This window comes from Perca flavescens, chromosome 14 (genome assembly GCF_004354835.1).
Source record: "Perca flavescens isolate YP-PL-M2 chromosome 14, PFLA_1.0, whole genome shotgun sequence".
NCBI classification, from domain to species: Eukaryota; Metazoa; Chordata; class Actinopteri; order Perciformes; family Percidae; genus Perca; species Perca flavescens.
The window spans coordinates 14,849,142-14,862,358 of record NC_041344.1 but is presented as its reverse complement, the minus strand read 5'-3'; the positions used below and the strand labels follow the sequence as shown (position 1 = coordinate 14,862,358).

Genomic DNA, 13,217 nt, shown 5'->3' with positions numbered 1-13,217 from the left:
TACATATTAATGTTTTTCATAAGTAGTGTGCGTGTGTGTGTGTTTGCTCAGTTATAAATTACATCTTTAAAACAAACTGCATAGGCAAAAACTTTTAAAGGGTAGAATTATTTATATTTACATGACATAATCAGTATGAGGATCATTCAGCAGAAAGTGTAAATAATAAAAAGGATAGGATAAGCATTGTAGTTAAAATTGAACAAATTCATGTGATTTTTTTTTTTTTTACTTTATATTACTGTAAAATGGAAAAATCCCATAACCAATTTTTCCCCTTTGCATTCAATTTATCAACAACAAAAACACACTGTATGAAGTTTGTTTTGTCTGCCAATTTTTTGTTTTTTTGCATTAACATAAATAATAATAATAATAATAAATAAGACAGACTTCATCATTATCATCTGCAAATGAACCTACTGAATTCATAAACATATATTTAGCAAATTAATTGCCAGCATAGAATTAAATAACCGATTAAAGTGTTAAGGAAAGTGAGTAAATTGGGTCCATGTGCGGAAACAAATCACAGGTTATATAATACTGGATATTTAAGTGTAGCGATGCAAAGGCAGATTACCTTTACAAGTATGAGTACTATGAAATGGGGCAATTTAAACAGTGATGTATAACTGTGTGCAATCTGTCTCTGTACAGTTAGGAGTTATTACATCACAGCAGCTTATCCTCAGTGAACATCGGTATTAAACTGTGACTTGATGCAACCTACGGACCTGAGGGATCATTAGACTCAGTGCTACATCCAGCTGGTGCTCCCGCGCTCGAATGAATGATGTAATGGAGAATAAAACTGCAGTGTCCGAAAGCATACAGTTGCAATATTTTCAACCAAGTGCAGCAATAATGTGATAATAAATACAACCGAGGGTCTCCATCAGGTTGTTCATCACTGAGCACTAGAGTAAGCAGCAATCCATCAAATTCACATTGAAGGTTTCTTATGTTTATGTTTATGTTTGCTTTATTATGTGGTCAAGTTCAGTCTAGTATGTCAAGTATCCTCCACATTTCTGACAGGAGTCTCTCTCTGTTGCTGCTGAGGAAGTCTCTCATCTGGGGGAGGATCAGAACTGGGTCTGCGACTTCCCCGGCCTAGTCGGCCCACGGCCACACACTCAAACGCCCTCCTCATCAGAGGATGCTCCTCCAGGACCTCGTTGAAACTGTCCACACTAAGGGAGTAAAGGCGACAGTAGGTGTCAGCCCTCACGCTGGCTGTGCGTCGTCCTTGGGTTAGCAGGCAGATCTCTGTACCAAAGAAGAGGGAGTCAGTTTCACTTTAAAGCAACAGTTTGATGTGTTGGAAACAGTGTTGGTAGTAACGCGTTACGAAAGTAACGCAATTACAGTAATGTATTCATTTTTGCTGTAACGCAGTAATATAACGCATTGCTAATCAAATTTCAGTAATAATTTACCTGTTACAATCTCAGTAACGCGAGTTACAACGCATTTTAGTGGTGTATTTATTTCTTTATTCACCAACGCCGCGAAACATTTCGGCACAGAAAATAGTCTGTGAGTGTTATTTCCTGTCCCAGCAGCTGACAGATAGAAACATGTTGGGAATTAATGTTTAGGCTTGCTACATGTAAATATTAGCATTACATTTTATCAGTGGTGGAAAGTATACTATCGGCAGCCAGGCTGGGTGTTAGTCCAAAGAGAGAGTGGTATCAATCTTCTCATCGAACTATTGGTAAGAAAGCAAATGTCAAAACTATTTAGTCCATTTAGTCTTCTAAGAAAGTAAACTAAATATCTTTGGCTTTGTGACTGTAAGCAATTTTTTCATCGTTTCTAGACCAAACCAATATTGTAGGATTAATCAATAATGAAAATAATCAGAAGATACAGCCTTAAGAACAACAGAAAGTCGCAACAAAAAGGAAAATTTGATGGGGTTGAAGGTTGAATGATCCTACATGTGATTTACCTCCAAAATATGCTCCATCGTTGAGCGTAACCTCCCTACTTCCACGTGGGATGACAGTGACGGTGCCGTGCTGGATGAAGTACATTTTCCGACCCAGCGTTCCTTCTCGAATAATCAAGTCTGCAGGTTGGAAGACTTCGAAACGCAGCTTGGTCAGGATCACTGTCACAAAATGAGGGTCGGTGTTGGCAAAGAGTGGCATGTTGGCTACAAGCCCACGGCAGTTATAGCTGACAATCTCCTGCATGGTGGGGAGACAGAGAGGACATTAAGATTAGTGATATTGAGACATTTCTACCTTCCTGTGTTATCGATTTATTACATTCTGTTGTTTAAAGGAATGATTCTGAGCTAATTTTATTTAGAGATTTACAAAATAAGTATTGAATTTCTTGTTTTGCATGTGTGACAGGTTTCGTAAAGCTGAAGCAGAAGCTGCTGTTTAGTCAATCTATTGATTATTCAGACAGAAGTTAACTACTTTGAAAATCAAGTGTAATTTTTCAAGTAAAAATGTCAAACATTATCTCGTTCCAACTTCTCAGACGCTGTTTCTCTTATGTGATACTAAACTAAATATATTTGGGTTTTGTTCGGCAAAAACAAGGCTAGGGCTGCAAGTAACAATTATTTTTATGATCTGAATATATTTTTGAGTAATCGTTTGGTCTATAAAACTTGTTGTATGACCAATGGATTCAGGTTACTTTCAAACATGACAAAGAGAAGCAGCAAGTAAATAAAATGATTAATCAATTATAAATAGATGTAGATACTTTTTTTGAATGATCTACAACTATTAGTATTAATCAATTAATTGACTAAGTGTCTGGCCTTTGGTCAAATTTCTACCATTTTATAGACCAAAATAGTTCACATATTAATCGATAATGAAAATAATCATTAGTTGCATTATTGATTTAGAGCTGAAACAATTAGTCGATTCATTATTTAATTGATAGATTAGTGATTAATCATGTTAGCCATTTTGAAGCAAAAATGTGAAAATTTGGTAAACAATCCAGCTTCTTCAATGTGAGGATTTTCTTCTTTTATATCACTGGGTTATATTGGGATGCTCATTTTTATACAATTTTCTGACATTTCAAAGACTAAACAACTGATAGAAAACAATAACCAGCAGAATAATCAATATTGATTTTAAACTTATCTTTCAGGCTTAAAATGACATCTGTGTGTGCATGTGTCAATAAAAGAGAGACATGTAGAGAAACAGGAAGTCAAATGGAAGGTTTTATGAATCAAACACCTCCTTCAGCGGATCGCTGAGCTCTCCCAGGATGCTGTCCTCATCGAACATCTTGCCTTGGAATCGCTGCTCGTAATAATCATGGATCCTCTGTCTTACATCCGCCGGCAGTTTATGGAACGACATGTACTGCTCCACTTGCTTATACTGAAAACATTTGGACAAGGCACATGGAGATTTGACCTTCATGAGGATACAATTGAAATTCCAAAGAGCTGATGTCAGATGTCACATTTTCTACCATGTGTTTGCGGAATTATTCATAATCACAAGGATTACACATTTATTCTATTTGTTTTGCAGTTTTTTTTTTCTAGTTTTAAGTGGATTACAAACTAATTTGTAATGGGCATTAGCAAAGAGTGATCCAAAACTAAGGTTCCGCCATTTGTCTATCACCTGTGCTGTTTTATCTTGTGAAAATCCCCTGGAGGCCACAAAATCCATTAGATAACACACAAATTCTCCACGCATTTGGCACAGTTTCCACGAATAAAGTACGAGCAAGTAAGCAAGCCTATGATATTAAACTGTGACTGTGATATTAAACCTCACAGCCAGAATCACATAAGTGTCCACGTGAAGCTCCTGGGACATACTGTGCACAAAACAACTAAATCTGTCTTAGTTTTTTAATCTTTTCTAGTCAGTGCAATTACCTTCTCCTGATACTGGCGATGTGATGCATCCAAGGACTGGACAAGGGTAGTTGCATGACCAAGGAACATGGCGTAGCAGGTGGCCCCCACGACCATACTGATCATAGTAAGCCAAACGTCAGTCATGCCTTCCGGAGGGTGGGCTCCGTATCCTATACACAGCATGTGACTCATGGCCATGAACAGGGCGTAGGAGTACTGAAGGTGCCATGTTGAATTCTGTAAAAAGAAAATAAGGGAAGATAACTCAGCAGTGTTGTCACAAAAAATGTATGACCATAATTAAATTGGCTACAAGAGGCCAAATGAATGCAGCAAGTGAAGGCTTCGGTAACATTATTTTACATATAAAGGTCTCCTAAATATTTCCCCTGAAAGTATCCTGGAATTAATGTAATTTAGTATTAACCATAAGGAAAATACATTTTTCAACTGGTGCACTTGCAATTAAAGAAACCATTTAACACTTTTGGAAATATGCTTATTCACTTTCTTTTCAAGAGTTAGATGAGAGGATTGATATCACTAGACATGAGTAATATCATTATTCTCATTTTATTCTCGGCAAGAAAGCGAAGAATATCAAACCATTTCTTTAAAGGAGACATATCATGAAAAACTCACTTTTCAGTCCATGTTTGTGCACATACATTTGAATATCTGGAATGCCTACGAACCCACAAACTATAAGACAACCCAGTCAGTTTTTTGTGGGCTGCCTAGATCAGAAAACATGGGAATCAACAAGCCATTCAGATTTGGCTCTGATTATCAAATGATGAAATAATGAATGAGTATTAACTGGCTTTAAATTAAACTATTTTTAACCTATTTTCCCTATAATGAGGAAATAGATTTGTCCAGGTTTTCCAGGTTTAAATATATTATGAAACATGCATGTGAGTATGTATTAAGGAATGTACTCACCACCATGTTATTTTTGGATACCCAGCAGTCTGGAGGGAAGTCTTGCAGCATAGGAACCATGAAGGTCAGGCAGCCATCCCAGTGGCACAACAGCAGCATCATGCCAATCAAGTTGACTATGCGCACCGCAGCGCTGGCCAGGTCATAAGTCATGTGGAAAATCTGAGAGAGACAAAGTTGTATGCAGTAAAAAAAAACAAAAGAAAAACATTAAACTGGACAAATGTTGAATTTCTGTTCTGATGTGCAATGCTCTATATATAATTATGAGCTTTGTCTCTCATCCTTCCTTTACCTCCTCCCACTGGTGAATGTAGCGGATGAGGCGAGACAGTCTGAGAAGACGCAGCAGACTGAGGATCTTGGTGAAGCGCACGATGCGGAGGGCGCGGGCGGTGCGATAAACGTCAGACGACTCGTGCAGGGACTCCAGGTCAACAATGAGGAAGATGTAGTCAACGGGGATGGAAGAGATGAAGTCCACCAGGAACCAGGTGCGGAGGTACTGCATGCGGATCTCTTTGGGGTCCAGGGTGATATGGCTGTCCTCTCCCGGGATGCCCGTACGGAAATTGAAAACCAGGTCCATGAGGAAGAGAGTGTCGGACAGGACGTTGAAGGTGATCCAAGGCAGGGTGTTCTGGTCTTCAAAGAAGGTGATTCCCCAGGGCAAAATGACCAGATTGCTCATCATCAATAGGAGCATCACGATGTCCCAGGAAAACCTGGACAGGAGTGGTGGAAGGTTGAGGTTGTGCAAATGTAAAGCTGTGAGCATTTTATGTACAACTAAAAGCTCTTATCGTTTTTTTCACTATTGCTATACAGAGATCCGGATACACCCAGTGTCCAAAGATGAGGTCTCCAGTGCTCACTGATCAATTATTTGCCAGAGTAAACAAACTCTGAAGACTCTGATTTTGGTTCAACTTAATCATACACTGAGATTAAATTGTTCTTTGTACTCAAAGAAAATCTGAGGGAAATTAATAAAAGAAACAAGTAAATATTTATATTTATATCCAAGTCTGTCTTTTGCAGGCTAACAGAAATTAACTGCTGCATAGAATTAGAAGCATTAAAAGCATTGTAGAGGTTAAATGCAGGTTATCCCTGCAGGCAGCATAAGGCTTATAGTGAAAATCTGTTCACATAATGAACAAATTAATTATTATGGAGTCTATTGGTGTCACCCAGACAGCAGTTGTTTTGCTGCAGCTGCTCTAGTGTGTCTTTATATCATACAGTATTCACTAGATAGAGACACACCGGTGACATACAGTAAGGTCAATTACATGCATTCCAGGTGTGAATGCATAATTGAGTGTAAACAGTGTTCCTGAAAAACAGAGCATTGCTCGCAGAATTTCAATGTAAAAACTACTTGGAATATACAATTATTTGCTATCTTACTGCCCCCCCCCCCAACAATATCCAACAGCCCAGTGTAAAATGTGGACTCATTCAAGTTTCTGGGCTCCATCATTTCCCAGGATCTGAAGTGGGAGTCCAATGGCAACGCCATCCTTTAAAAGGCACAGCAGAGGATGTACTTCGTACGGCAACTTCGGAAACATGGCCTACCACGAGAGCTGTTGGCCATTTTCTACACTGCTGCCATTGAATCCATCCTCTGCACAGCCATCACCATTTGGTTTGGGGCAGCCACAAAACAGGACAAACTCAGACTACAACACACTATTCGGACAGCTGAAAAAATCATTGGTGCCCCCCTGCCCTCCCTCCAGGACTTGTACACGGGTAGGACCAGGAAGCGGGCAGAGAACAAAGACCCCACTCACCCTGCACACACTCTCTTTAACCTCCTCCCCTCTGGCAGGTGCTACAGATCCCTGCGCACAAAAACAACCAGACATAAGAACAGTTTCTTTCCCACTGCCATCACTCTACTGAACTGCTGATAAGTGAATCATCCCCACTTTGACCACTCACCCTCTTCTCTACACATTACATACTTATAACTACAATATACATCTTGCACACTACTTTGCACTATAACTTTTTTGCACCTTACATCCCACTCCATGTGTACTTGTCTTGATAATATGTCTTATTTGTATATTTGTATTTTCATATATTATGTTGATATGTGCCTTTATGTATATAGTGTATTTACGTGTGTCTACTAAATGTCTATTTGTTGAATGTATAGACCTACCGAAGTCAAATTCGTTGTGTATGTAAGTATACTTGGCTAATAAATCTGATTCTGGGAGTTAGATGAGTAGATTGATACCATGCTCTTGTCATCAGCTGGAGCCAAGTGATGTTTAGCTTAGCATAGCTAGTTGTCCTAACTAATAGCCGTAACTCCTTGCTAAATCACAACTTTTCTGTTTGTGTATGAATTAAACAAACAAGATATAATATGTGAGCTTTGTAGGTGCTGTAAAGCAATTTCTTTTACCTTTGGACACAGCCAGGTTAGCCGTTTCTCCCTCTTTTCAGTTAAGCAAAGCTATTCGCTTCCTCGTTCTAGCTCAATACTTACCTGACAGACATAAAAAAGGTGCTGTTCTTCTAATCTATAATAATATATGGAGGTAAGTGAATAAGCCCATAATGTCAAACTATTCCTTTAAGTTAGAGGATTTGAAACAGCTATCAAGGTTAAAGTGAAGTCATCCGATCAGGAGGACAGTGTCCGATCCAGGGAATTAACCATTTCTGAGTGACCCTTACTCTCACTCGTAACAAGCTCCTGTCACAGGAGGTACCCCCTCTCATCAAAACTGTATGGTGTTTGCCTCAATATAAGGCTCGATATAAAGACAATGAAGAAAAGACAAACGTCACTGCCACTGGAAATGTTTATATGCAGTCTGCTGCTTTTAGGGTGTTGATGCCCAGATGTCTGCGCTGCACTCGTCACTGTCTGCTTCATGTCATTCAAGTCTCCAGTGTCTCGTTATACACAACAAGTACACGGTTTGGGTTTCCTTACAGATTGTTTCCATCAAGTGTCAATCACTTTGTGGGTCTCTCACAGTAACAGAATATGAACCAGACTATTTTTGATTACCATCACTCATCAGAGATCGCAATATGAACCCTGTGAGAAAACGACCGTCTTCTTTAACCAGTCAGAGTAGAGATACAGGAACTGATAGATTAGTTTCATCATTCTCATTCACGTTTATCCCACCCATCAATCTCTTGCGTCCATGTCATCTGTGTCTACACGCTGGTTTACATGTCTACTTATCATCTCCTCTCATGTTGCAACAGATTAATGGTTGCTCCCTGCTAATAACTCCACCAAAGAGTATTATGGATGTTAACAGCCAAGTTAATGGCTAAGTTAATGGCTGCATGGGCTTCAGTGGGAGTGAGAAGCAGAGTTAATTCTGCTGTATGAAAATCTATTAATAACTATTAATAACAGCGGGAGAGGAACAGGAATAGGAGTGTGGTATTATAGCATTTTATGTTGAATCTAAATCCAGGATTGAATCTGCTTAAGTGTAGTTTGCATCTTCTCAAAGGAACAAAAGTTATAAATAGGTGACATATTTGCTGTTAATATGAATTGACTATGAATATGAATGACTCTTTCTGGCATGGCTGTAGGGGTGACAATTTTATTTCCCTCTGTTTAGACTATTACTTTTATTTTTACTTTAATATTATATTATTTGTATATATTTTTGTATCTTATTTGTTTACTTATTGCAATGACTGAATATCTGTAAACTATTTTTGGAAATTAAGTTTAAAAAAAGCAGGGTGTTGGGGGAAGTTCCCGCATTTTTTGCAAATTTCATCACGTAAAATTGCATAAATATCCTGCATATTCCATCGCATTTTTTAAGAAAACGTGCCGCATAATTAAGGATTTTTGCCCGCAACAATCACAAAAAAACTCAGCGTTTTTCTGGAAGGACTGATTTATAGGTGTGTTTTGGGCGTAACATGCAATAAACCAATCAGAGTGTCATCTCCCATTCCATTTAACAGCCAGGCGCATTTGGACCTTGCTATTATGAGAGCGGATTTGCTAAGCAGGAAGGAGAGATTTTTCAGGAGAAGAAACTGATCTGCTCATATATGGCACGAGCACTATGCCACCAAAACTATATACATTGTAATATAATCCCTGTGTGTGTAACATGCATAGTGTGCGCACGCTGTGCACAAGCCTAAAATATTTGCGCTGTTAAAATAATTAAATGCTGCGTTATTGACTTTAGACCAGGTTTTTGTTGGTCAATGGCGTGATCCCTTTCCACTGCATCAAGATAGCAATACGGCAAGAATGCACCTAAACACACCTCCCTGTAAGACCAGCACACCCATGGGCCACAGATGGGCGCAGGTGCATTTGCTATTTAAACGACGTGGGCACTGGATAGGAAACTGACAACTGCTTCGGTCTTAAACTAGCAAAGACACTTGGGTCGGCCTTTGCACTGTGAAAAAAGATAGCAAGTCAGCAAAAAAGTTCCTTAGTCATCATAGAGTTTAGTAAATCAAGCAAAACAATGATTCATTTTTTTATAACAATCTGTTTCACAGGCCTGAATATGCAAACTCACTGGTTGTGTGGGAAGTCTCAAAAGTCGGCACGTCTGTCAAATTCTGTTTTGAGTGTCACGTAATTACAGTTTGAGTTTCCCGTCTTTTTGGTTTGGCGCACATCTAGACGGACCAAAATATATTGTCTACCCAAATTGATATGCGGGCTGGTTTAAAATTTGCGAGGGACCGGATTTGAGTTTGACACGTGGTCTAAAGGAGGACAGCAGAGTTCTTCCTCCTCTGCCTCCTCTCGCCCTAAGACTGCCCTTTGCCCTCTCACCTGCAGGTATCGCTGTTGAGGCATTTTATTCAGAATCTCAATAGCTAATAGTTTTTCAAAGAAGAAAGAAAATTTATTTTACAAATTAAACAGAAATTTCAAAATGGTTTATATCAACCAATTACTGTTTTTTAAATGTATTTTGATATTCCTTTTGCCTCTCAAAAATAGAGGAGCAACCTCCTCTGTCTCTATGGACCAGCCTCCTCTGATATACATATGTATATATATGTGTATATATATATATATATATATATATATATATATATATATATATATATATATATATATATGCATACACATATATATATAATTTTGTATATATATATATATATATATATATATACAAAATTGATTCAAAATGCTACATGAAACCAGATATCGGACCTTGAACACTAAACAGGAAAGCGCCAAAACATTTGCTATTACAACTCAATCATTTTAAAGGGGAAGTTGGAGCATAAGGTTTAAGGAGAGCAGGCCTTCGGTAATCCCACCCCCTCCTCAGCTGTGTGTGTATTATTGCATAATAGAGCAAGATTGGAATTATAGGGATTCTTATGGGCAATAATCCCTCTGCACGGGTTTATCCTCTCTGTCTGGTATAGGCCGGATGTTAAAAAATTGTTTAAATTTGATGACGGCTGCTATTAGTGACCGCACAGATGGATTGCTTGTGGAATCACTGCTAAAATGTTGTTAGCCACAAAAACTGAATGATCTGATAAATCCTCCAGAAGCGAGGCCAAACTACAGCAAAAAATTATTGGATGGTTTTCAAATGGAAAACATTGGATCACTTATATTAGCAGGATCAATAAATGTCGTTCTCCCTCCTCATAAACCTCAGTAATCCAGATGATCTTGTTCTATATATACTGTATCACTAATCAAATCCTTTCAGCGCCTTATTTAGTGCAAGAGACTACATCAGATGGCTGCTGCACTGCAGTCTGTCCTCTGAAAATTTGGGATCTGAGCACCCTCTCAGCCTGTTTGGTTGGATGTAAACTGCTTCAAGGGAAGTTTATGAAAGATTAATGACAAATTGGGGAATCTTGTGTTGGCAAACGGTTACAGACTTGTGTTTTCACCAATTGTGCATTTTCTATCCATTTTCTGCAGATATAATATAGGCACATTATCTGAGAAAAAAGAAGAGAAAACATAAAACTTATCTATATAAACTTAAAAAATAAACTTATCATTACCTGAAGTCACTGTACGGGTGGATGATCCACACTCCAAAGCTCTTGACCCGGGCCTGCTCCGCAGCAACACCTTTATGGCTGCCAAACATGCGCAGGGAGAACTTGTTGACCCCGGGCTGCAGCATGGACCCAAACTGCTTCTGGAAGTAGGTGGACTGGTCCTGTGAAGGTCCTGTGTCATCGCTGCATTCTTCACCCTCCTTGTCGGTGTCCAGCTGGCCATCTGGATCTGCTGTGTAGTCGTCATTGTGAGTCTGAACCAAGGAGAAGAGCGCCTTGCTCACATCAGCCTTCTTCTCTACCTTTGGGGAGGGGGTACCAGGGGGGCTGGTCCTCTGGGAACCACTTCTCCATCTCGAGAAGCGGAAGCTGCTCCAGCTACGGTACCTTGATGTCTCCGGTTTGTGAGCTGGGCTGTGGCCGATGTCTCTGTGGTCATCTGTACTCCTGGATAGGCTATTCATTTTTATACCTTGCGCCTTCAAACTGCTCAAAGCAAAATGGCACTGTCGTCCCTGTGATTTGGCTTGTTGCCTGATTGTAAAGTTCACTTACTATAGTTACTACTAGTTCTAAAAGTTCACTGCAGCTACCATTTTCATTTGATGCATTCTTTAAGTGTGAACTTCTTTTAAGCAGGATGTAAAAATAAAACACCATGCAGCTTCCAGGATGCCACTTTAAGCTCTCTGCAGTGTAGGCCAAATACACCAAATACACAAATTGCAAGTTTTTTATAAACAATAGCTTTCCACACACGAGTTCTATCAATATAAATCCATAAAAAGTTGCAGCGTCATTAAAAAAAGTAGTAGCCTAGTACTTTCCTGTGATGAACAAAGTCTCCGCCCGGCACAAATAAAAACTTCAGTATCAGATGTATTGTGTCCGCCTGTGTTTGACCATGCGAGGACGAACGCAAATTAACAGAGAGGACTCAGTAGCCGTCAATAATCGGCTTGTTGGGATAACTGCGTCCACTCACCTCCTCCTCCCTGCGGTGGAAGTGCCCTCCCTCCTCGGGGGCGAGTCCCTGCAGACCTTGTTGCGTAGCCAGGACGGGAAGCCTCCAGGTCAGCAGCAAACAAAATAGACTACAATGAATTAGGCTGGTCATTAGCCTACAGGTAGACTAATGATACCAAACGGCAAAGTATTGTTTAACCCTAACCCTTTGTCAGGTTTATCAATGATGATAAATTATCTAAAGTCTATCATTTTTAACGTTTAGATTCATCAATGTTTTAGTCAGTAGTAGCATCTTGCTACACGCGAGGTAGGCCTACATGCATTATTCGGCAGGGATGCAAAACTCGGCACAACACCTGTCCACCAGGTTTCAGAGGGGAAACCACAATGCCTCCATCCCACTGACAGCGCCAACCTTATTCTTTTTTTTTAATTAAGGGAGTAAAAGACTGGTCATCATTTAACATTTTTCGACATCAAACACCCACCTCATTTTTGACAGCCTACACTTTATTTTATATTATATATTATATAATATAAACTGCCTTAGTTTAGTCCTTATTTTAGAATTAAAGAGACTCATGGTTTTAAAGATTTTTTTTTTATTACTGTACAAAAATATTGACTAGCCTACTTTCAATTGTCACATTTTAAGGTAGGCTAGTATCAGAGATTTTAATTTTAATGTATTAATAGCCGCACAAACCATTTACAAGAGGCATTAAAACCCCCTTTATTAATAGGTTAGTTGATTAGAGACCCCATGAATGAAATCAGGAAGAGTTCGACATTTGCTTTTCTGAGAGTTAAATGACAAGATACTCTCTCATGTCTGTCCACTAAATATGAAGCTGTAGCTGGTTAGCTTAGCTTAGCATAAAGACTGGAAACAGGGTGTCCGCAAGGTTTTAAAAAGTATTAAAAGTTAGTAAATCTAATTAGTAAAAATTAAGGCCATTAAAAGGTATTAATCGCCATTTTACGAGGTATTCATTTTTTTAATATTTTTTTTCCAAACTATGAGTTATCCATTTGTTTTATTATGTCTATTTAAGTTGATCTTGTAAAGTTTGTGTGCTAGGCCTACTATATCCTTTCCTGCATCGGGTGATAGCCTATCTTAGCCTGACAAGCCCACATCAAGATGTTGGGTGTGGGAACTCACCATTGGCAGGGCTCAATCCGAGGGGCGGGATAAAAGATTGTCTTTCAAATTCCCTCTGCATGCTACAATCAAGCAGAGCAACAAATAAGATAGCAGAGCTAGTTGATAGCAGGTTGATAGGTTACATTTTTGCCGTATCCGGTCGGCAAAACTCCAAACACATCTTCCTTTTTGAGGAATTACTTCAGTGCCGTTCTTTGTTCTTTTCTCAAAGAAAAGCTTAACTCCAAGTCTTCC

General features: G+C 39.0%; 1 protein-coding gene across 1 annotated transcript; it reads right to left on the bottom strand.

The window, feature by feature from the left end:
• Positions 1-967: 967 nt before the first annotated feature.
• hcn3 (hyperpolarization activated cyclic nucleotide-gated potassium channel 3) lies at positions 968-12,133 on the bottom strand. The gene is made up of 7 exons (XM_028597222.1): positions 10,847-12,133; positions 5,112-5,541; positions 4,817-4,978; positions 3,890-4,108; positions 3,231-3,377; positions 1,961-2,201; positions 968-1,272 (listed from the first exon to the last, which is right to left on the bottom strand). Exons 1-7 carry the CDS (start codon positions 11,308-11,310, stop codon positions 1,016-1,018), a joined length of 1,920 nt encoding a protein of 639 aa, XP_028453023.1. The 5' UTR covers positions 11,311-12,133; the 3' UTR covers positions 968-1,015.
• Positions 12,134-13,217: the final 1,084 nt, after the last annotated feature.

Excerpts from the sequence above, each read along its gene's own strand:
- hcn3 (XM_028597222.1), bottom strand. The coding sequence starts at position 11,310 with ATGAATAGCCTATCCAGGAGTACAGATGACCACAGAGACATCGGCCAC. Across the intron at positions 4,109-4,816 it reads TATCCAAAAATAACATGGTG|AATTCAACATGGCACCTTCA; the intron begins GTGAGTACATTC and ends TTCTTTTTACAG. Across the intron at positions 2,202-3,230 it reads TCAGCGATCCGCTGAAGGAG|GAGATTGTCAGCTATAACTG; the intron begins GTGTTTGATTCA and ends CCCACCATGCAG.